This window comes from Gorilla gorilla, chromosome 19 (genome assembly GCF_029281585.2).
Source record: "Gorilla gorilla gorilla isolate KB3781 chromosome 19, NHGRI_mGorGor1-v2.1_pri, whole genome shotgun sequence".
NCBI classification, from domain to species: Eukaryota; Metazoa; Chordata; class Mammalia; order Primates; family Hominidae; genus Gorilla; species Gorilla gorilla.
In genome coordinates, this window is record NC_073243.2 from 55,101,560 (window position 1) to 55,125,584 (window position 24,025).

General features: G+C 39.7%; 2 protein-coding genes across 4 annotated transcripts in view; one reads left to right on the forward strand and one right to left on the reverse strand.

Moving 5' to 3' along the window:
* CDC20B (cell division cycle 20B) overlaps positions 1 to 14,718 on the forward strand; it is a 61,027-nt gene extending 46,309 nt beyond the window's left edge. The window contains exons 9-12 of one of the 3 annotated variants that reach the window (XM_019013694.3): positions 1,620 to 1,845; positions 6,077 to 6,202; positions 6,708 to 6,825; positions 12,308 to 13,522. In XM_019013694.3, coding sequence (XP_018869239.3) covers positions 1,620 to 1,845; positions 6,077 to 6,202; positions 6,708 to 6,825; positions 12,308 to 12,408 — 571 coding nt within the window. In that variant the 3' untranslated portion in view covers positions 12,409 to 13,522. Of the gene's footprint in view, positions 1 to 1,619; positions 1,846 to 6,076; positions 6,203 to 6,707; positions 6,826 to 12,307 lie in introns of all 3 variants that reach the window. The other 2 variants (XM_004058843.3, XM_004058844.3) reach the window with 2 other exon arrangements.
* A 1,660-nt stretch (positions 14,719 to 16,378) lies between these two features.
* Positions 16,379 to 23,621, reverse strand: GZMA (granzyme A). The gene is made up of 5 exons (XM_004058842.3): positions 23,515 to 23,621; positions 20,678 to 20,822; positions 18,688 to 18,829; positions 18,230 to 18,499; positions 16,379 to 16,610 (listed from the first exon to the last, which is right to left on the reverse strand). The coding sequence occupies exons 1-5, from the start codon at positions 23,582 to 23,584 to the stop codon at positions 16,449 to 16,451; spliced, it is 789 nt and encodes a 262-aa protein (XP_004058890.1). The 5' UTR covers positions 23,585 to 23,621; the 3' UTR covers positions 16,379 to 16,448.
* Between the last annotated feature and the right edge of the window lie 404 nt (positions 23,622 to 24,025).

Genomic DNA, 24,025 nt, shown 5'->3' on the forward strand with positions numbered 1-24,025 from the left:
AGTTTAACTGCTTCTTTTTAACCAGAAAAATTAAGGGACTTTTTCCTATGAGCCTACATAACTGGTCTAAATATATATTGCTTTTAATCATAGCCATTCATTTTCATATTGTAGTTCTTAAGGTTAAGGTAGACTTAAGTTAGATAAATCCCAAAGACTGTTTTTTTTTTTTTTTTTTTTTGACATGGAATCTCGCTCTGTCACCTAGGCTGGAGTTCAGTGGCGTGATCTCAGCTCACTGCAACCTCCACCTCCCGAGTAGCTGGGACTACAGGCGCCCAGCATCATGCCTGGGTAATTTTTGTATTTTTAGTAGAGATGGGGTTTCACTATGGTGGCCAGGATGGTCTTGAACTCCTGACCTTGTGATCCACCTGCCTTGGCCTGCCAAAGTGCTGGGATTACAGGCGTGAGCCACCGCGCCTGGCCATCCCAAAGACTTTTAAAATGTATTTAAGTAATTTGATGTAAACTTGAGACTTAAATATCTTGTGTTTTTGGCCGGTCTTAAAACAACTTAGTTATTGCAGTCAATTATGTACTCAGGCTCCTTTTCTAATCTGCATTGTTAAAATTTAGTTTTATTATCCACGAGGAAAATGAGCAGATCCTTTCTTATAATAATAGCAGCTAACATTTTCAGACTACTCTGTGCCAGGCACTGTGCTATATTTTTTATGTGTGTAATTTCATTTTAATCACTGCAGTAACATGATAAGGTGGTCTCTTATCCTCAATTTTGTTTTTTCAAATTAAACTAAGACACTAGCCTGAAGTCACATGGTTAGTAAGTGATGGAGTTGGAATAACCCAGCTGGTCTGGCTCCAGAGCCCATATTGTTAATCACAATGCTGTTCAGCATTGCATAGTTTTAAACAATGCGACACTGGACTTTGAGAAATGTCTGAAATAATTGTGGAACATCATTTACTTACTCCTTAGAGAAAATTAGATTGATCCAGAAAGCGTTCATTATCTTTGAAAAAGTGGTGTGATCTTTAGTTGTTTAGATACAGATCACTGAGCATGAATGGAGACATTATCCACTGATTAGGAATCATATTGCAGTTTGCTGTGACATTCAATTGGTTTTAAACTTCTTTTACAAAGAAGTTTAGTTCTTTAGCAAAACTAAGAATGGATCTATAGGTTAATAGGACTCTACCTGTTAGATATTTATTTCCTTTTTCTATGTCTAACATTTTACTATAAATATATACTGAAACCATTCTGTTGAGATAATCTGAAATATTCAAAGTTGCAGAAAAGTGTTAATATTTCCTAGGTCCCGTATATAAACTACTATTTGGGAAAATCTGGTAATCTTCTCAGCTTATTTTTCCATCGCTGCTTACATCAGATTAAAGTCATTAGAAACATCTATCAAAGGATATTTTTAAATCTAGACTTCAAACTCTGCCAGACAAATCAATTTCACTTGTGAAAAGAATCCTCCAGGCAGAACACTCCACCCTTATTAACCCAAGGAATCTCCACCTGTGTTTTGAATCTGTCCTAGGGGTCTTTCAGAAGTTTTACTTTGAACTATGCTTTCCTCCATGTTTTCAAATGTTTATGTAGCAACAGGGCTTAATTTTTTTGTTACGTAAACTCGCAGTGGGTCAAGACTGGGGCGTGTTTATCATCACGATGTTCGGGTAGCCCAGCATCATGTTGGAACACTTTGCCACAAGCAAGCTGTGTGTGCTCTGAAGTGGTCACCGGATGGCGGGCTGCTTTCCAGCGGCTGCAGTGATGGACTGCTGACAATATGGCCCCACGATCCAGGTGCCAGTGCACAGGGCCAACCGCTGAAAGTCATACCCCAGCCTACGGCAGTCAAGGTAAGAAACCCAATAGATTTCTAGGTTTCCTGTTACTCAGAGGCCGCTGGGTATCCTTCACATATAAAAAGAAAATCATTAAGCCAATATTTTGAGATTTTTCTTTCTCTAGAATTTGCTTTGGAGTTTGTCATCACTCTCCTGAAAGACAACCCTATTTATACTTTCCACTGGTCAGATTTTTTAGTTGTAGGTGACTGAAACCAAAGTCAAACTTAAGCTTAAGCAAAAAAGTAAATCTATTTTTTTCATGTAACTTTGGAGTCCTGGGTACATACAGCTGGTTTTAAATATCAGCTGGATCTAAGGCTTTGAGTAATGTCATTTGGGCCCATCTTTTTAGCTCTGGTTTCATTCTTCCTTCAGACTTCATTTTCTGGGCAAGATGGCTCTTGGCAGCTTCAGATTCAGATTCTTCCAGATGGGCGCTGGATAAGAAGCCATTTTTCCTTATAACTCTGGTGGAAATGTGCCAGGGAGGACTCTAGTCTGCCTTTGGTCACATTCTCATCTCTCAGTTAATAATTGTGGCCAGAGAGATGGGCACACTGATGGGCCTGGGTCACAAGCTCACACGTAAGAAAAGAGATCAACTGTCAGAAGATGGCAGGGTGCTGTGGAGTTAGATCAATGCTCCAGCATGTTCTGCATAATTATTTATTTCTCTGACTTTTAAATTCTTATTTCTAGTAAAAAAATTCCCCATAGTTTCCTTCTTGAAGACTTGGTGACACAGATGTGTCTTGACCTCAATGTAGTCCCAGAATATATGTCACTTACAGAGCAAAGAAATGGTTCTACCTTATTAACAGTAAGCAAATTTATTACAAGAGGATTTAAAAGTTATTACAGGGCTTCCTAATATAGGATGAAACATATAGTGACTGCTGCCACTACATTGTGCTGTCCCAATATTCCTGGCTTGTAGTTTTTCATGTCTACAGGATATTGAGAATGATGATCGGTCCAAATTCCCAGTATTCATGACTTGAAGAAAAGTAGGCAAAATATATGTAAAATACGCTGTCTGAAAACAACATACAAAAACAAAACAAAAAAATAGTTGAAAACCCAAGCCAAGCAAGACAAGTTACCTTTTTAAATGCCTTGTTGTCAAAAATCTGATGCAGTGAACTACTAAATAGGAGTCCTTTTCACTAAGAGAGAGTCTCCGGAAACCAGAGCAAGCCAAGCCTCCTGGCAGTCAGCACCTGGGGAATCACTGAACAGTCACCAGTCGTGTCTCTTCAGTCACCAGCTAACCAACTGGTGGAGCAGGAGTAGACTTTGCAGGTTGACATGTGCGTGATTCCTCTCATGGTGTAGCTTCTAGTTTTGCCAAAATATTTATTATAAAAGCTATCTGGAAGTCTAGGATATTTAAGAAAATGATTATTAATAAATATAAAAAATTATTATCCATCATATGGTAAAACTAAGGCCCATGGGCTCAGGGGAATTTCTGAGCCTCTTGAAATTGCAAAATTTTGTGTTCTGTGAAATAGCCCTCTTCTCCAGCCTAATCAGAGGTGGAGAATGGTTATTTGAAAAAGACAATTAAAGCAGGGAACTTTAACTTATGATATATATCGTAGATATTTTATTTTGACTGAAAACATTACATTCACCAGATTTATTAAACCGTACATTAATTCTCCATATGAGACCAAGACCTCTACTTTGAGTGTAGGTAGGCTGATGAGAATTCCTCATTGTCTTTCTTGTATGAACTATAACCATATTTCATTGTTCAAGGTTTCTGTTTATAGTATCTGTCTGGTTATCTATTGCTGTGCAACAAATTACTCAAAAACTTAGTGGCTTAAAACAATAATCATTTCATTATCTTTTATGGTTTCCTGGGTAAGGATTCTGGGAAAATGTCATCTGAGCAGTTCTGGCTCAGGATCACTCATGAGGTTGCAGTCAGACAGCATCGGAAGCTAAAAGTGTGGGAGGCTGGACCACTTGTTTGCCAGCTGCCTGGGCATGCTCCTTCTTGTAATTCCAGAGCATCTTCACGTTGTGTGGGCTGATTTGGGTTTCCTCACAACATGGTTGCCTCAAGCCAGTTGGAGTTTGTGCTTCGGGGCAATAGGTCCAGTGCTTCAGAGAGCAAGGTGAAAGCGTTAACACCTTTTATTAATATAACCTAATTTTGCAATTCATGCAGTGTCACTTTTGTCACATTTATTGGTTCCAGGATAGTCACAAGTCCCACATTCAAAGGTAGAGGAATTAGATTGTACCTACTGATGGAGGGAATGGGCGAGGCTTAGAAGGACTTGTTGGATGAAAGACAGTGTTGTAGCTATCTTTGGAAAATACAATCTGCCGCAGAATCTTTAAAATAGAGTGAGGCCAGGTGCAGTGGCTCATGCCTGTAATCCCAGCACTTTGGGAGGCTGAGGTAGGTGGATCGCTTGAGCCCCAGGGAGACTGAGGCTTCATTTACCCTTTGTGGTAACACTGCACTCCATCCTCGGCAACAGAGTGAGACTGTGTCTTAAAAAAAAAAAAAAGAGAAAAGACTTCCAAATTGTTTAATTTAGTTCATAGAAGTAACAATCATCTTTAGTCCAAATAAAGTAGGTGATTTAATTAAACATTTACATGTAATTTGATGAAATAACAGTTATAATAACAAGTTCACCTGTCATAAACAGGTTTGGCAAAACACAGTGGGCTCTATAAACCCACAGCTTAATTAGTGGGAGCAGAAGTGTGGAGCATTATAGAGAACAGAAGACTAGCATGCTATGGGTAGGAGTAAATATGTTTTACAGAAGGAGTGGAGAACTTTGGTAAATTTAGCAAGTTGGTTAAATGAAGAATGAGAGCAACTATTGTATATTCAGATGTATATGTTTTTAAAAAATGGACTCAAACTTGTAAGAAAAGCGTTAAGATGTAGGTGCTTAAATGGCAAAAAATTCACATGGTGGGAAGTGCTAGAGGAACATAAATACACAGAAAAAAGTTCATTCTTGCTAAGAAGAAAATAAATTACCCTTATAATCTGTTTTGTAATTATTTTAATTTCACTAGATGTAAAATAACATTTTTAACTTCATGTAACCTTTAGCCAGGGTGAAATTAGTATACTCATTGGATGCTGGTGCTGTAAAAAGTTATAACTGCTTGGAAAACTTTATGTCAACTCTTTTGAACCTTGGAATTTACTTAAAAAATTTGTCAGAAAAAAAGACATGTAGAATATATTCATTACAATGTATTTTATGAGAGCAAACAACAAATAAAACACACGCACAAAAACAAAAAAAAATACTCCTTTCCAAAAAAAATTAACCCAACCCAATACAAATCAAACCACAATACAACAAAAAACCAAAACAGGTCCAGCATTAGCAGAACAAAAATTAATCAGGATATAACGACATGATGGAATATTATGGGATTGTTAAAAATTATAATTGTGAAAAGTATATTAAAATGTGGAAAACTTTATACAATAGGTGAAAACAACAGAAAATAATCAAATAGTATAAACACGATGTTTGCTACTTTATAAAATATTTTTATGTATAGAAGAGAAGATGCAAAAAATGAGGGTAGTTACCAAGAGGACTGATAAGGATACACAGATACATATAACTGTAGTATTTGTTAAAATGTCCTTTAAAGTGATTATTATTAGTAATTTCAATTATCAATATAAATGTGTGATACTAAATCCTATTTTTTAGAATTAACTATAATTATAAATAAATAGAAGGCAATTTTATTTTCTGAACTGCTTTAAGATTTGAAGTGCTTGAGACTGTTGAGTTGTGAGCAATCACATATAGTTCTCTTTTCTCTTATCTGACCACTACCTGGAACATAAGGACACAGGTAGACAAATCAGAGAAAGCCTGCGTTTTCAGAGCCAATTTGCAAGGGCACATGTGAACTATCCCAGCAGCAGATTTTTGCCCCATAGGATGTATTGCATGTAGTTTTTCAACTGTTATTGCATAGTCTATGTTAAAAAATCCACAATTGTTATCATCATTTGAGTCGTATTAGGTACCTTCCCTTCCAGAAGTGACTGCTAGTCCCTGAGGAATAATCTCTGGAGGGTGCAGTTGCTCCTGCCTTTAGATAGCAGGCCCAGGAGAGCTGTGACAGGTGCAGACGTGGGGACTTGCTGCTTACCTAAGTGCATCACATTCATGAGTGCACCTTCTTTGAAGCTGACCTGTCTGTGCTATTATGTGAAACTTTAAAGGCCATGGATTGGTGTCCCTGGCAGTCTGGGGTCCTTGCCATTGGAGGAGGAATGAAGGATGGACGCTTACACATCTTGGATATAAATGCTGGGAAGAGCATTCAGACCCCAAGCACAAACTCACAGGTTAATATCTCCTCTGGGCTTCATTTTCATTTTGATCTTCTGGAATCTTGTGAAAATAGTTTACGACAGAGCCTATGCCCCCAACAAGCTCTCTTTCTCTATTGAGTCCATAAGGAATTTGAGTTCTCAAGAGTTTCTTTTTATTGTAAAAACCTCTTCATTTGTGAGTTCAAAGTTAATATAATTTCTGTTTTCTTTTTTTCACATTTCCTTTCTTTCCCATCACTGCTTTGACCATGAACTTTGAGAGTAGTCTGGCTCTTCCTGGCCAATGATCACAGTTCACTTAAATTCTTCAATTTACTGCACCTAAGCCTATTTGTGTACTTGGTCCTTTGTTGCCTTGGGATAAACTTTCCTAGAATGGTTGTAATTTCTTTAACATCCTACCCCAGCTGTACTGGAGGCTGGGTCATGGACAGTGCATACTGCCTGTAACCAGTTTAACTATATTCATAAGGAATCAGAAATTGCAAGAATTCTCTATTTTTGATCATTATTACAGATTTGTTCCTTAATCTGGCTACCTAAGACAAAGGAGATCGCAACTGGCCAAGGTACTCCCAAGAATGATGTGACTGTGTGGACCTGTCCCACTGTGTCCAGGTCAGGTGGGTTTTTTGGTAAGCAAATGGGTGAGTAAAATGCCATGCACGTATAGCAAAGTGAGCTGTTGTTGGGGGGAAAAGCCCTGAATGAAAGATTTTCTCCTTCTGGTTTTTCTAAGTACATATTTCATCAGAGGAAAAAGTCCTACATCCACCCTACCTCAGAGAGCGTATAGTTGAATGTTTCTGAATTTGCCTAAGATTGTTCATCACTTTAAATTAAATCATCTCCTCCTTGCATATGTATATGAATGATGGAGTGGTGATCTTGGGCAGTTTTTGAACTCGAGTTAGCATCACAAATCATCTTATTTTGAAGAAAAACCAGCGGTGTAGAATGGGTGGAAGATAAAGCGATCTGAAAGGGCAAGACATTATGTGTCAGGAGGCCACTAATGACCATGAGCTTCTCTGTGAACATCTGCCCTTTCAAGGTAGACCACTACTCTTCTCAGCTTCATTCTACAAACTTTTACTGGGTACTTCTTGAGAGAAAGACCCCATGATGGGGAGCAAGACCCAGGCCCTGTCCTCTGGGCCTTAAATCCTCTTTTGTGCAATCTAGAATGTTAAAGGGGGCTCAAGGGTGAGTAGAATATCTCCTCTACTCAGCCCAGGGAAACAGGAAGACAAAACTGGTGGTCGATGCAAGAACAGGGCACCGGCATCCAATCTCTTGTAGAACTCTGATTATATATCCCGTCTTTTTCCTCTGTTCACTCACCTGGCCTCCTGGCCAATCCCTGAGATTTACTTATTGATTATTTATTTATGAAGCATCTATTATGTGGGAGGTACTTTTTGGGGTGCTGGGGATACACAGGTGAACAAGAGAGACAATGTTCTTGCCCTCAGGGAGCCTACACTTTTGTGAGAGGAGACATGCAGAAAACAAATATATGCAGTGTTAGGTAGTGATAATACCATGACTCTCTTTGGAGATTCTGAGAATATTAATGGGCAACAATGAAACAGCCTTATCAGATAGACTTCCTGCCTCTGATGATGAGCCCGACTGGACCTCAGCCTCAGAATGACCTTTGTATTCTTCAGCTGTCACACTCTGTGGCCTGGATCAGAATACAGGGAACTCTTAGCAGAGCCATTTTGGTGATCAGGTGCAAGTGTAGGAAGAGCGTGAGTCAATCCTCATATTTTTAATCAAAAGACATGCAATTCCCTGGACCTTTTCAGATTAGAGAAGTATTGTAAATCAAGCCTTAAAACCTGGTTGTTTACAAAACTAATTCCAGCAGCTAGGTATGGCCTTCAGCTAGGTGGGGGCATGTGATAGGATATTCAAATCAATTTGCTGATGCTTAGAATAAAGAATGTTCTTACCAGGTGTATTTCCTTGTTTCTCTGGTCCTTACAAGCTATAAGTACTTTAGTTTTAACTCCTTGCGAATTTTTTCATTAATATTAGAATTTCCAAGAGTGCATTTAACCTTTTCTCTTAAAATGCTTATAGTTGGAGATGAGGTTACTTTTGAGCTCTTAGACACTCATTTTCATCTCCAACCCATTAGTTTCTTCTACATACAGTATTTCTCAAAAGTGTTTAGCAGTTATACAAAACATACATACAAAGTTGTTAATACAAAAACATGCCATGTGGTCAGTAAGTTTGGAAATTTGGGGTTAAGCTAGAACAGTTTTTTCTTCTTCTTTTCTTTTTCTTTTTATTTATTTTTTTTGAGACAGAGTCTCACTCTGTTGCCTAGGCTGAAGTTCAGTGGCACCATCTCGGCTCACTGCAACCTCCGCCTCCCAAGTTCAAGCGATTCTCCTGCCTCAGCCTCCCAAGTAGCTGGGACTACAGGCGCCAACTACCACGCCTGGCTAATTTTTGTGTGTATTTTTAGTAGAGATGGGGTTTCTCCATATTGGCCAGGCTGGTCTCGAACTCCTGACCTTAGGTGATCCACCCACCTCGGCCTCCCAAAGTGCTGGGATTATAGGTATGAGCCACCATGCCTGGCCACTGTTTTCTTTCTTAAGGACCTTCCAAAGGCTTGGATAGATTATGTGTGTTGTGCATCACCAAGAGAAGGTGATAGCATTTGTTGTTTCCCAAACACATTTGGGAAATCTGTAGTGGGGGACATCTTGAAGTACTTGTTCCATGAACACACTGAGGGAGCACTGCTGTGTCCCCTGGCCTAGGTATTTAATTTTTATGGCTTTCCTTGTGAGGCTGTGTTTCCATTGTGGGTCAAGAACAGCGCTCTTGACATACACCTGATGACTGAGATCTGGATCAGGGTCTTCAAACTGGGGGTCATGACCATTGGATTATGAATGTAGTGAGTCAAGATCAGCAATAAAAAGTGAAATAGAATAGTATAGGATGGGAAAATGGAAAATTAAGTAGTATTTTATGAAACTTATGTTATAGTTATATAGTACATGTACGTGCCTGTGTATGGGGTTGCTACATAAAATATAGTTTTGGCTGTGGATTGTGGTCACAAAGTTTGGAACAAAACTATTCTAGATTCTGGTCACACCTTTACTAAGCCGTACCCTGTTAACCATAGTCATGATTTTTTTTGGGGGGAAAATTTCAGTTAAAGAGACCTCACCCACCTGACTACAGAAGAAAGGTAACTTATGATTATTCCCACCTACTCAAGAGTTGTAATTTTTAAGCTTTGAAATAGGAGTAGGTAGCTTTTTAGCTTATAGGGTGAGATCTGGCCTTTGGCTTGGTTTCATCATTCCATGTATCAATATGTGGTCTCATTTATGACTATAGTTGCAGAAAGAAGACAACGTTTTCATGCTTTCAGTGTCTGTATTCTTAGAACTTGAGAAAATAAACCCTAAAAAGGACCTTTGTCCGAGATAAAGACGACATTTCCCACTATCTGGTAAATTAACATTGTCACTGATGTGAGAGAAAAACTTCAAGAATGTCTTTGCGTCCAGTCCAAATGCCATTTTCCAAACAAATTCTAGAAGTAGCTTTCCAGTTTTAAAGTCAAGATAGTTTTCAGTACATGCTTTGGAAAAGATTGGGATTTCCCCCCACCGTTATTCCTTTTCCCTTTTTCTCTTCTTCATCATAACACAAAAGAGTGAAGGCATATTTATTACCTATTACATTTGTTGAATAGACTTTTCTTTCTTATTAATTTAAAAGCATTAGCACAGCCTGGGCAACATGGTGAGACTCCATTTCTAGAAAAATTACAAAAATTAGCCCGACATGGTGGCACACTCTATAGTCCCAGCTATTTGAGAGGCTGAGGTGGAAGGATCACTTGAGTCCAGGAGGTTGAGGCTGCAGTGAGCTGTGTTTGCACCACTGCACTCCAGTCTGGGTGACAGAGTGAGACCTAGTCTCAAAATAAATAAATAAATAAATAAAAGCATTAGAGTAATGTTCTATTATATATTTATCCTCTTCTTTTTAAGAGGCTGGATCTTTCTATGTTGCCCAGGCTGGGGTGCAGTGGCTATTCACAGGCTTGATCATAGTGCACTGTAGCCTCAAACGCCTTGCTTCAAGTGACCCTCCTGAGTAGCTGGGACTGCAGGCGTGTGCCACTGTGTCCGTCTCCTATATTTATCCTTTTAAAACAACTAAATCAGGTTGCTTTTCATTTATATGGTTTATTATTTTTTAAATAATAGACAGTGGTCTTCCATAAAAAAAGAGATTCTTTCATCAGGGTTTGGAGTGTGGTCTGAATAGTCACAGCATTGAATTGGATCCTAGTTCTGGCTCTGTCATTAATTAGCTGTGTGACCTTGGGCAGTACATTTGGTATCCCCAAATCTTTTCCCTCACCTGTAAAATAAGGGGCCTGCATTGTCATTATAAATGTAAACTTTTTTATGTCCCAACATACCCAGGGCCAATCCCATGTCCCCTTGGAGGCATCCTTTACTGGTGCGTGTGTGTGTGGTGTGTGTGTGCGTGTGTGTGTGCATGCACATGCACGTGGACAGGCACAAAGGAGAGTGTTGGGAGTGATGTGTGTAGAAGAATAAGCATCTTAAATATGTCTCTCTTGGGAGTGGAATAGTGTTTTCACACTCCTTTCTGCTGAGAACCTTGTATCAGAGTACACGATCATTTCTGAAATTCCAGCTCTCAATTGAGTCGTAGGCAGTACTGGTCCTTTGAGCAGTGAGCACCCATCTAGTTTGATTTCAGCTGTGCCCACAAATACCTACCCACTCAAAACCATATTTGACCTCCTTTCCTCCGTCATTCTCCTAGCCTCAGGCTCCTTTCATAGAGTCAGCTTCACCTATTTTGGCCTAAAGTTTTGATCATTAAAGTCACTGTTGGATTGGGCCAGATTTTGCAAAGCATTTTTCAAGGAGCACTAGTCCCTTGAGATGCTCAAATTAAAAGAACTCTGTGGTCAGATAAGTCTGAGAAGTACTGCCTATTGTAGCCTCATCTCCAAAACATTTGTAATGCTTCTAGTAGTCCTAAAATGAAGAAATCCTGAAATAAGGAAATGTTTAATTTTCTTAACTCAAAGCTTCCAAATTAGTATGAACATTAAACAGTCTTTTCGTTTTTAATACCTATTAACCTCCCATAGGACTACTGTGCCATAGAATGTTCTTTGGCAAATAATAATTTAACAGAAGGAGAAGTATTGTCTCCAGAATTTCCTAAGTGTGGCTCATGCATGCTCTGTGGGAGAGCTTTTTGGGTCCTTTTTCATTAAGCTGCTTCAGTTTATCTGATTAGTTTATTGAAACCTGGGGCCCAGTGGGATACTTCTGGGGGAGGGCTGGGATATGTGGCAGGAGCATAGCACTGTCATTCGTAGGAATGGTTGGATTAGAGAAGACAGAACTAACAACAGTATAGGGCATGAAGGGTGTGGTAGGCTGATAAATGGTCTCCTAAAGAATACCCATGCTAAACCTCTGGAACCTCAGACTGGGACCTATTTAGAAATATTGCATTTGGAGATGTCATTAAGGATCTTGAAATAAAATCATCCTGGATTATCCAGGTGGCCCTAAATCCAATGACAAGTATCCTTGTGAGAGACACACAGAGGAGAAAAGACACACAGAAGAGGAGGAGACATGATCTCAGAGGCAGAGCCTGGAGTGATGTGGCCACAAATCAATGACTGCCAATAGCTGCAAGGCATGGAATCCCCTCGAGAGCCTCCCTAGGGAGCACAGCCCCTGTGACCCCATGATTTCAGACTTCCCATCTCCAGAACTGTGAGAATCAATTTCTGTTGTTTTAAGCCACCCAATGGGTGGTAATTTGTTATGGCAGCCACAGGACACTGATACAGGGGCAAGAGCACTGAGGGAGAAAACTGTCCCAGTTGGCCCTGACTGCTGTCTCCCAGCATGGCTCAGCTGGTGGCAGCTCTGAACCTGGTGGGTGTGGGAAAGCCCTTTATCCTGGGATGGGACTCATGGCCCCAATTTACATTGCCTACAATCCTGAGCAGCAGCCCATGTAACGTGGAAGAGTATGAACTGCCTTTCCTTCTTCCCCCAGGCCACAGGGGCAGAGTGCTGCACCTGGCTTTGAGTCCAGACCAGACCCGGGTGTTTTCTGCTGCAGCTGATGGGACGGCCTCTGTATGGAATTGCTACTAGCACCCAGCCCCTCTAGGTTTCAGTTTCCTTATTTCTAAGTGAAGATGATGATGTTGGCTATGTCTTCTCCATGGGGTTTTTATGAGTATCAAACAAGTTGAAATACTCTTCTTGATGTGAATGCCTGTTCTCCTGTTCTTCTTTTGCAGATTGCTTTACTTGCTCTGCTTCCCGGAGATCCACTTCTTTTCTTCTCTGCTTTCTTCTTTCTGCCCCTCTTCCTCCCCGTCCTCTTCTTCCTCCCATTCTTACCCCTTTCTAGAGATTCATTTTCACTACTTTATTCAGAATAACATCTATAGCAAAGATTTCTCCTTCTTTCCCATATGACTTTTCTCCCCAGCTCCAAACCTCATATTTCTGATTGCCTCAGGATAGTTCCCTTTTGAGATACTTTCCTGTCTTTAGCTCAATCTCAACACATTGAAAACACAACTCATTCACTTGAAAAACACTTATTAAAATATCACTATATGCTAGGCAGTATGTTAAGCATGCATATTGCTCTCTCTAAAAATCAGTTCTGTAGGAATCCCTTTCCCCTCCTGATGGTCTCATCCTTATCCTGGTCTCCTACTCAGGGAACCTCCTGATTATTCTGCTCTGTGCTTCCTCAGTTCACCCTTTGCTCTCTTTTCTTTTGCTTCACCTAGTCACATCCTGTATGCCTGACAGCCAGTCGGCTGTAATTGTCTTAGAACTGATCCTCTTGACTCCACACCACTGCTAGGTTGAACATCTAAAAATCCGATGCTGATCCTCTCAGTCCCCTGCTCATCAACTCTCAAGGACAACCTATTACCAAACACCTTTGACCTCAACCTCTGGAGTCCTCAGCCCAGGACTTGAAGTTAGGAGATCTGTTCTTGCCTTGGCTCTGCCATAAATACACCCTGTAACCTTGGATGTGTTGCAACATCTGCAAGGATAGAAATTTGGATTTGATCACTGCTAAGGTTCCTTCAAACTTGATCAGTTTGCTGTTCTGTCTTTTGAATGTTAATTCCCATTCATCTCCTATATTAAGACTTTGGCTGAGTCTTGTGATTTCTTGCCTTGTTGGAGCTTTTTCTTCTAATCTGAATTCTTGCTTCTCTCTCCTTTTCCTTTACACACCCACACAAGTCCTAACCTCTCCAGGAAGTGTTTTGAAATGATATTACCTGGGTTTGAGTTCTTGGCATTAGCCTGTATCATCTATTTGGTATTATTATACTATTATAGCTGTTTAAAAAAATCTTCTATTACTGTTTGAATCGTTGGTTGTTTTGGTTTTAACATCCTGAGGAGCTTGAATTGAGGGCTTGAGGGAGCATGCGTTATATTTTTTGGTGCTCCTTCGTATGTTCTGCATACCAGATATCAAATATTGGTTGATTATTTTTTTTTGCTTTGACATGAATTTTTTTTACTAATACATACCTATTCCCTGTGCCCCCAAAATCAACACAACAAAACAAAAACTTTAAGAATTCAAAAGTAGAATAGTATATACCAGGGGAGTTTAGGACTCTTCTGTTAAATTAGTGTTAATTTGTCAATATATATTTCTATTTTCCCTGTTTTTTAAATTTAGATCTGTTTGGTAATGTTAGTAATTCTTGCCTTAGAAAATTTTAGGCCACTGAAAGCCACAGATGTGATAGTTTTCTGCAATGCACACTTTTCTTTAATGGTTTTAATTTGATCTTCCTAATACGCCAGGTATTAACTGTAAGAAAATGTTTAGAAGAAAATGAGCAAAATGATTAGACCATTTCCAGTGTCCCCTGCCATTCTGTTCTGGATACTTCTGTTTTAATACTCTCATGACACTATGTCATGACCAAAGGGCACTTCTCTCAGTTAATACTGGCATGTGAACAAGAGGCTCTCATTTAAGAAAAATATTAATATATCTGTTACTACGATTAGTTTTGTTGGGAAGTTTGGAATATGGTTTTCATAAAGAAAAAGGTAAGCTTTCAGATAGCACACAAAAGCCTGGGCTACAATTTATTTTTAAATTTTGTAATTAAAATTTTTTCACAGAATAATAATTCACATATAGTAAAGCACATAAGTCTTTATAGCTTGATGAGTTTTAAATTTATGAATAAATAAGTGTGTAACCAACATCTAGATCAAGATACGAACATCTCTAGTACCCTAAAGGGATCCCTCGTACCCACTCCTAGTTAGCAGCTCTACATTTTTCTGACTGCTATCCCCAAGGATTAGTTTTTCCTTATGCCAACTTTCAGATAAATGGAATCTCACCATGCATATTCTTTTTTATCTCACTTTTCCTCAACATTAAATTTATGTTGCATAAAACTGAAGTTTGTTCTTTTTCATTGCTGTGTAATATTTTATTGTATGCCTGTGTAACGTTGTTTATCCATTTTATTGTGTGTGGATATTTGAGTTATTTCTAGTTTTGACTTCCAAGAATAAAGCTGCTGTGTACATTCCAGAACACATCTTTGGTGGATAAAAGCACTCATGTCTGTTTGGGATCTACCCAGGAGTGGAATTGCTAGGTCATAGGTTTATATATATGTTGAGTTTTAGTAGACACTGCCAATTTTCCTATGAAGTTGTACTAATTTACACTTCTACCAGCAATTAACAAGGGTTCCATACAACCACTTTTTAAACAGAGTTCAAAATCTGTAATACATATTGACAGTAGGGAATATTCCATCCTCTTTTTGCAGTTAAAATCCTAACTAGCAATGAGGGATTGTAGCAAGTATTTAAAATATCATCATAGTTACTCTCTCAGAGCCTCTCTTTTATATAGTAGCACCAGATCTCCTTTTCTAGTATAAGGGTTCTTATCCCTGGCTGCATATTAGAATCACTGGAGAGCTCATACAAAGACTACTACATCCTGGGTCCCACCAAATACCAATTAAATCAGAATCTCTAGAGGTGGGACCTGGGCATTGGTAATTTTAAAGAGCTTGGTGAGTCTAATGAACTACCATGGTTGAAAACCAATGTGCTATTATTTTAGCCAGTCTTTGAGCTATGCTCCTTCCTTTGTTGTTGGTTTTTTTTTTTTTTGCACTTTCTTTTAAGAGCCTGTCTCTTTGTGTTGCTGTATGTTGTTGGTTTGAATATGTATTATCCATGTATATATGTGTGTGTATATGTGTATATATATGTGTGTATGTGTATATACATATATAATATAGGTATATATTGAAATTTGTATTACATAATATATAATGTACATATATAAAATTTATATTACTAAAGGGACTATAGAAATGGAAAGAATCTGTTCACATAATCACATCTTGAAATGACTGCAGGCTGATGACTACCTACTAAATTCACTATGTTGAAAAAATATTATGAGGGTTTTTTCCAAAGAAAACTTTCTGGATACAAGTCAACACTCACTCCCTACTATGGGATGGCAGCCACTGTAACCACCATGTTGATTGGATCTACCCCGTCTCAAGAACAAAGAGAACTGAGAAATCACCTAGGTAATCCAAGGCTTAAATGCAAGGCACTGAGAAAGAAGGCTGACTCTCTATTGTATAATTTTCTTGGCTGCCCAAGCACTTTATTTGTATGCCCTAGAATTTGGAAAATACCGTAAGGCATTGCTTATTTCTTTTTCTCCCATAGACTCAGGTTCTTGTGTATAACATGAAAAGCAGGTGTTAATGTGGAACAATGCCCTATATTTCCTTTTAACACAAATGTTCCAGACTGGCTGTTTCTGTTTCCTGTGGAATTGTGGAGCCCTTTACTGCATTTGTTATTAGACCTGATCTTAGGGTTGTTCTTGCTGGATTTCATGGAGACAGAGAGATGAATAATTCAGGAAGCATTCCCATGTCACTTGACGCACAAATGACTCTGGTGACATTGATCACGTAATCCTTGCATTATCTACAAGGCTGCCATGTAACTCTGCTTCACTTTGCTGGCGCAGATCTGCCCACTAAGGTTACAAGAGAGAAACAGGTACAGTCATGCAAATTGATTTTATTTGTGAAAAGATTAAGAAGCCACAGTAAATGAAAGGAAACGGTTATTTAAACTGCTCCCTTGATAGTCATAATTATCCAGTTGAGGTGTTTCTTTGAGAGAAGAATATAGACACCAGGCCCATGAGGGTCTCCGCATTTATTTTCAAGGCCAAAGGAAGTGACCCCTCGGAAAACACCCTCGCACAACAAAGGGCTTCCAGAATCTCCCTGGAGGAAAACAAGAGGGGTGGGGTGTGGGGTTATTGTTCAGCATTACCACTAGTGAAATGGAAGAAATTCTGCAGCATTTAATATGGAGTTAAGACCAACCTTGACTTAATTGAAGATAGTGCTTAAAAATTAAAATGTTTGGAAATATTTTAATATTTTTGAATTGGTTCAGTTGGTTTATTTATGAGCCAGTGAAAATCAAAGTGAAACTTGTACATGTTATCAGCTAATTTTGAGACTGTTGCTCTGCTTTTGGAAAGGAAAGTCTCCTGTTTATTTGTCATTTTCTCAAAATGCTTAATAACTCAAGGGGCAAAATAGTCAAATGCAGATGGTACATTGAAGCAAAGAATAAACACTATGTTTTCTGGTTCTTCTAGCAGATAATTGCCTTCCAAAAGAAACAAAACCAAATCAGTCCCTTTCAGGCAAAAGTTGGCCTTATAAAGATATGAAATAAAGAACGATATTGGAACCCGGGATCCTCCCTGAACAGGTTTATTTCCCCTGCCTGTTACAGTAACTGGCATTTGCAGAATTAGTCCTTTAGGTTTAATTCATCAATAGCCAGTTCCAGGGTATTGAGAGAACAGGCAAGGATTGCCAAGTTTCGGTGGTGGCGGGTGGCTGGTGGGATGGGGACTAGCGTCTTGGGATGCTGCCGTGGCCTTAGGATGCTGCATGTGGGTTCCAAAAGCATGAAGGTTCTGGGTTCCTGGGAGCCCAGGGTGGTGGACAAGGGAGGGAATGGGGGAACTAGGGCAGAGAAGAGAAAGTGGACAGGTACTAAAGACAAATGTTTTCTTTTCCTGGGATTTGGCTAGCTTTGGCTCTGAAGGCAAGACATAGATCTAGGGAAGGACAGAGACCTTTAGATTTCTCAATCTCTGGTAACTGCCAAACCATGCATACTGCACACCCTTCTTCAGGTAAGGCTCTATAGGGTCTTTGGGACAAATGAGAAATGCAAGGTAGTACTCAGTTTAAAAATCTGTAAAATGTTTCTTCTATTGTCATCTTTAAGCATGGCCCTATCCCACCTCTTCTCAGGGGGTTCTAGGATGGAAGCTTACACATTTTCTGGTATGAGTCATGCTTTGAAGTTTGCTGCAGATTAAACTAAGCTCTAGGAAGCTATGGGGTCTGGCTGGAAATATTCAGCCAGGCTTGACAGACATTTCGGACATGCCGACGTTAAATGGCGGAGGAACATAGTGGGGAAGGAGAGGGAATGTACTGAAATGGGGAAAGAGTACTGAATGGCCTTGAGGAACCCTGACTTCAGCTCTCATAAGTGTTGTATATCTTCAAGTTTAGATCTACGTATGTCAATATGAAAAATGAGACCAAACATTGCTTCTTAGTAATTTTTGTAAAAAATCAAAAATATGTAGTAGGTCACCCCATGCACTAGCAGTGAACTTCTTATTTTTGGTTAATGACTCACTTGAGCTGCAAACATTCATTTATTTGACTGGGGTTTTATTAAACTTATTTCAAAAAGCTCTAGGATCCTGTAGAAGCCAGTGCCATGACAAAACAAAGCATGACATTACATTTTCTCTGTCTGCATGACTTAATTCAATAGCTGAAACGTGGGATCTTATTTTACTTACATTGCACGAGTCTTTTCCACCTCGGAGGCTTCCAGCACAAACCATATTCATTCCAATCACAGGGTTAAAATTATAGTGATTTCGATCATTGCAGACTTTTCTGTCTATGATGGTGATATTGACTTCTCTCAGAGTATCGGACCGAGATGCACTATTGTGAGTCCTCCCCCACCCTGCAACTTGGCACATGGTTCCTGGTTTCACATCATCCCCCTTTTTAGGTAGATGAAGGATAGTCACATATTTGTTAATTTTTGCTTTTTCCGTCAGCTGTTGGAAGAAAAACATAAAGTGTTAATGGGATAAGATAAATGTTTACATTTTAAATTATAGTCCAAAATTTCAGGATCCTCTTTATGTGAGTTTTTACAACAGGGGCACCAAGGAAAGGTTTTCACGTCGGCGGCCAGATTGTAGAAGGTTCTATGACTTTTGAGAAGACAATCAAAGGTACGTACCTGTAAAAGTTTAAGGTCACCTTCGCGTGTGGCTGGGTCATAGCATGGATAGGGAAACTCTTTCTTAACAAGCATTGTCTGTTTTGTTGGCTCTTCCCTGGTTATTGAGTGAGCCCCAAGAATGACCTGGGACCTTTTGTTCCTGAGAACAGACACAACATTATTTACTGGATTTATTCTTTGTATTAGCAGTTGAGCATATATACTGATCAGTTTCATTGTCCCATTTGTAAATATGGAGGTGGGGAGATTTCTTTGTGGCTCAGAAAGAAAATGTGTGCTTTAAAGAATAAAAGAATGTTTATGAATAAAAAAATGTTTATGAATTCATCGTCATCATCATCATCACCAGCTTATTTATAAAAAGCTAAACTAGGTTCATTGGAAAACAAGAGAATTCCATGGCAGCAAAGCCAAGTCTTGTGCTTATCTGCCCCTCTACCCCTGCCTTATTTAGCTGTGATGGAGAATTACTTATTAGCTGTGATGGGAAGCAAAGATCTCAGTAGTCCAGAGACAGAAGCAAAAAGCAGCCAATAGTTGTAAAGTAATGCACTGAAGGGATCTTTTCAAGAAAACAACAAACTCAAATGGGAAAACTTTCAGAAACAGATTGCCCCGTGGAGGACCCTATTTGCTTGGCATTGAGTGTGCTTGGCATTGAGTGTGTTGAAGGGATGGTGGTCTGAAGGAGGGGTCCAGGAGTCTTTTTTTCTCTTAAAGGTTCATTTTGGTTATCAAAATCAAAATGCTTTCTGATGTACTGATGATTGGATTAAGGCTATCATTCATAACCTAGTATAAACTACACCAACCAGATTATGCACACTGCCTCTTTTCCATTACATCAGCTGAGATTAGTCTCACTTAAATGATCACATGTATCCCCAACATATGTGCAACTATTATATGTCAATAAAAAGTAAATAATTAAAAAAAAAAGACCTTAGAACAGTGCTTTCCAGTAGAGCATATTTTTATGATGAAATGTTCTATGAATCTGCACTAGCCACATGTGGCTACTGAGGACTTGAAATGTGGCTAGTGCAACTGAGGAACTAATTTGAGAATTTATTTAACTTTAATTGATTGAAATTTACATAGCTACATGTAGCTAATGCCTATCATATTGAATGGCCTAGGTTTAGAGGCTTGATTTAGAGAGTAGGAAAAGACCAGGCCTGGGAAGAGGTTTGAATGTAGTGGTCGACAGGAGTGAAGAGATGGCCAAAGATGTGAGAGGAATTCACGGAGGCATACAAGAAAGTCATTGGACACAAGCTTTCTGTACTTGATGGTTGCACCCAGGGCTCTGAGGGGGCACTGAAAGTTTCACCCTTCCATGCTGAGGCTAATTCTACCTGGTCACGCAGTCATGACTGAAGCAAAGCTCTGCAGCACCTGTACCCAATGGCTCAGTGGAGATGTACAGAAAGAGCTTGTGGATGCTGCTTCCTCATTACCTGATTCTTTGTGGCAAGTGTGGGCTTAACTTCCTTTTAGGCTCAAGCAAATGCCCAAAGACTTAAGCGATGTGAAGATGCATATGAACCTCTCATGGCTTCAGTGGGATCTACTTTATTTTATTTTATTTATTTTATTTTATTTTATATTTTATTTTATTTTATTTTATTTTGAGATGGAGTCTTACTCTCGTTGCCCAGGCTGGAGTGCAATGGTGCGATCTCGGCTCACTGCAACCTCCACCTCCTAGGTTCAAACAATTCTCCTGCCTCAGCCTCCAAAGTAGCTGGGATTACAGGCATGTGCCACCATGCCTGGCTAATTTTGTATTTTTAGTAGAGATGAGGTTTCACCATGTTGGCCAGCCTAGTCTCAAACTCCTGACCTCATGTGATCCGCCTGCCTTGGCCTCCCAAAGTGCTGGGATTACAGGCGTGAGCCACTGTTCCCGGCCTACTCTTTTTATTAATGTTTCCCCAAATTAGAGTATCTTTACAAACTTTTTTTTAAAAACCCAGGCACTTACAAGTTACAGTGAGCTGCAGTCAACACCCAGTCTTTTGCAATCAAAGCCCCAGCACAGATGGTTTTTCTGTCAAGACTAAGTAGGACCATGTAGGGTCTTGAATGAGGAGTTACTTCATTTCCTCCAATAATTTTTTCACAGACATCTGTTCAATGGAAAAAGCCAAATCAGATTGGTGCTCACCCCCAAAGAGCTCTACACAAAGTCATGTTTCTAAGACCAGCCATGCTTTTTGCACTCAGAGAGGAAGTCTGGATGAGAGCATTTCCCCTGCTTTTACTCTATGTAGACCCGCAGACATCTGATGCAAATCCTATTCCTGTTGGACTCTAGGGTCCTGCTCTTCCACCCACAGAAGCAGGGCCATTGACTGTTCCAGGATCATTAGGCTGGATGTCACAAACCAGCAACCTCAGGCCCCAGGGCAGAAAGCTCTGCCTTGGTCTTCACCATCAACAGTTGCTGCAGGAAATGCCAGTGGTAGTGACAACCTCAAGTGCTCCCACCCTTTTTGGCTAAGTATTAATTTGGGGGAAATAGACAAGACTTTTAGAAGCCTCATAACTTCCCTTTTAACCCCAAGCCATTGCAAAAATATAGCTTATGAACCGATATTAGCATCGTTTAGCTGTGACCCTACCCCTCAGTCCTTTGGTCATTGTGAGACTTTTGGTTATTAAACTGCACTGTTCTCACTCATAAGTTAAGAAAATAACATCGACTGCACCTCCCCTTCAATCTCTAGACCAAACCATGGGGTTTAATCTAAGGTCTTTTCCAATGAGATAGGGAAGAGTAGAGAGAAGATACTATATGCCAAGAATTCTGCCTAAGTGACATTTCCTTGATGATAGTCTAGAAGTAGAGACCCATTGTTAAGGAACAGTGAGAACTAAACACAAGGCAAACCATACATGCTGATAGAGAGAACCTTATGTCTTAGTGATACACTCCGAGCGCTCCACCTCCTGCACCAGATGTTCTTGGATTCTCCCAAAATACTTTTGCTGAGACTCATGGTTTCTTGAATAGGGCACAGTGCCTCTTGTTCCATAATTAGGACTAAGTCATTGCCAAATTCACAGGCAAGTATTAATGACAGCTATAGAAGCCTTTCGTAAGATTTGATGAGGGTAAGAGCAAGGAGGAGAGTGACCACATGAAATGTGGCTAGTGTGATTTGAAAAAGCAGAGGTCTCTGCTTTTAAAAAGGAAACTGGGAGGAAGAAATTCTAGGCTCTAGAAACAAAAGGGTAAAGAGCTTATAGAAACAAAAGACCTTCACCCAATCCCAATTTTCCTAGGGTGATTCATGTACAGATAGATTTCAACTGTGCCTTGCTTTGCTGTCTGTTCCTTATATGGGCCCACACTGCCCTCTCTGAACACAGGAAACAAAGAGGAGCACAGCAGGTTGCTTTTGTTGTTTTCCTTTGAAGAAAAGATATGGCTGGATGTATCTGCCCTGTGTTTTTCTGTTATGGAGGATTTAACATGCCTGAATATAGTCATACTATGCCCTGCTTATAACATAGCCAACCTTTGTCCCAAATGTCCTGCAGCCTTGTTATTTTTATATTTCTTCTCTCTCTCTTTTTTTTTTTTTTTTTTTTAGACAGAGTCTCGCTCTGTCACCAGGCTGGAGTGCAGTGGCACGATCTTAGCTCACTGCAGCCTCCGACTTTCTGGTTCAAGCGATTCTCCTGCCTCAGCCTCCTGCGTAGCTGGGATTACAGGCACGTGCCACCATACCCAGCTAATTTTTGTTTTTTTAGTGGAGACAAGGTTTCACCATGTTGGCCAAGATGGTCTCGATCTCTTGACCTTGTGAAACACCCGCCTCAGCCTCCCAAAGTCTTCTCATATTTAGGTGCATGATAAATCAGAGTTCTTTGGGAATTCCTGGCAAGGCAGGTTATTACATAAGTCCCTGCCTCCAAAAGCTGATGAATCCTGGGAAAAACCGTGGCTGGCTCCGTATTGCCACAGCTTGAGAGTAGTCCTCACTTCTAGCAGGTTCTTCAAGGGAAATCTAGAGCTCCCCAAGAGCTGTCACCCTTTCAGTGGTAATACCATGAATTATACAGCATTTTAACCCATGCATGCGCAACTCACACAAAAGCAGAAATATTGGTTACCATTTGGTAGACAAAAAATTAGCTTAATAAAAAATACTATAGCACTCCCAAAGGGTTAATGAGGGAACTGGCCTCATGTCTTAATTTATTGCCAAAGAGTCTCTAGACCAGAGAAATAAGTATAAAAATTCTAATAATTCCTGATTCACTTTTGTGTCTAGGTCAGATTTGTCTTAATTGTCTTTATCTATGCATTTTCTGCAGCAGGAAAGGCTGAGCTGACTAAGTTGCCACTATTCCTTTCCTGGAAGGTACTATTTGTTTTACTAACAAGAGAGTTTTGTTAACTCATTTTTACATTGTCCTTTTTGGCAATTTTCAAGTTACAAATTGGCAGCAATAAGCATTGGTGGTTCTGCTATCTTTTGCAAAATAATTATGAGAAGAAAAGATTTTTTTTCTAAAATACAGAAATATTTAAAATCCAAGAAAGAATGCTATTTAAAAAAAAAAATAGAGACAGGGTCTCACTATGTCGCCCAGCCTGGACTCAAACTCCTGCGCTCAAGTGATCCTTCCACCTCAGCGTTCCTAGTAGCTGGGACTACAGGCATGTGCCATTGTGCCTGGCTAAACATTATAAGGCTTGGGGGAAAACATCTTCTTTCAGTATAGGAAGGTAATATTGCCAAAAGTTCATTGAAAGTCTGCTCCATTTTGCTTCATGGTCATAATGGAAATGAGAAGAATCAGTCTTACCTTCAGGAATTAGCAGGAGAAAAACGACAACTGAGAGAGAGGATGCCAGAAATCTATAGGAGTTCCTCATTGTGGCTGCTGTCCCACATCAATCAACCTGAAAATCTGTTTTCAGTTCTTAACTGCCTCTATCTATATACTGAGAGTAAAAAGGATGTGGTTTCCTTTCATTTTTTTTTTTCAAGTTTCAAAGTTTAGCATTAGGAAACCAAATCCAAATAAGTGAGAATGGTGGATGATGGCTCACTGCCAGCAGGCAGGCTTTCCTTTGCTAGGACTGCTGAGGGGGGCGCTGGAATTCTACAGGGTGGGAGAGGGGCAAGGGACCTTGTTGCCATCAGAGTACACCAGGGAAGACTGTAAAGTGTCTCAGCTACGATTTTGAAGACGCTTTCATCATCTGCAATATTATCTGTAGTATCCATGACTGGAAACTCTCGAAGACTTAAATTAGAATTTTAATAAAAGTCCTCAAAATTGGTCACCAATCAAAATTCTTTCTAGCTGTCTC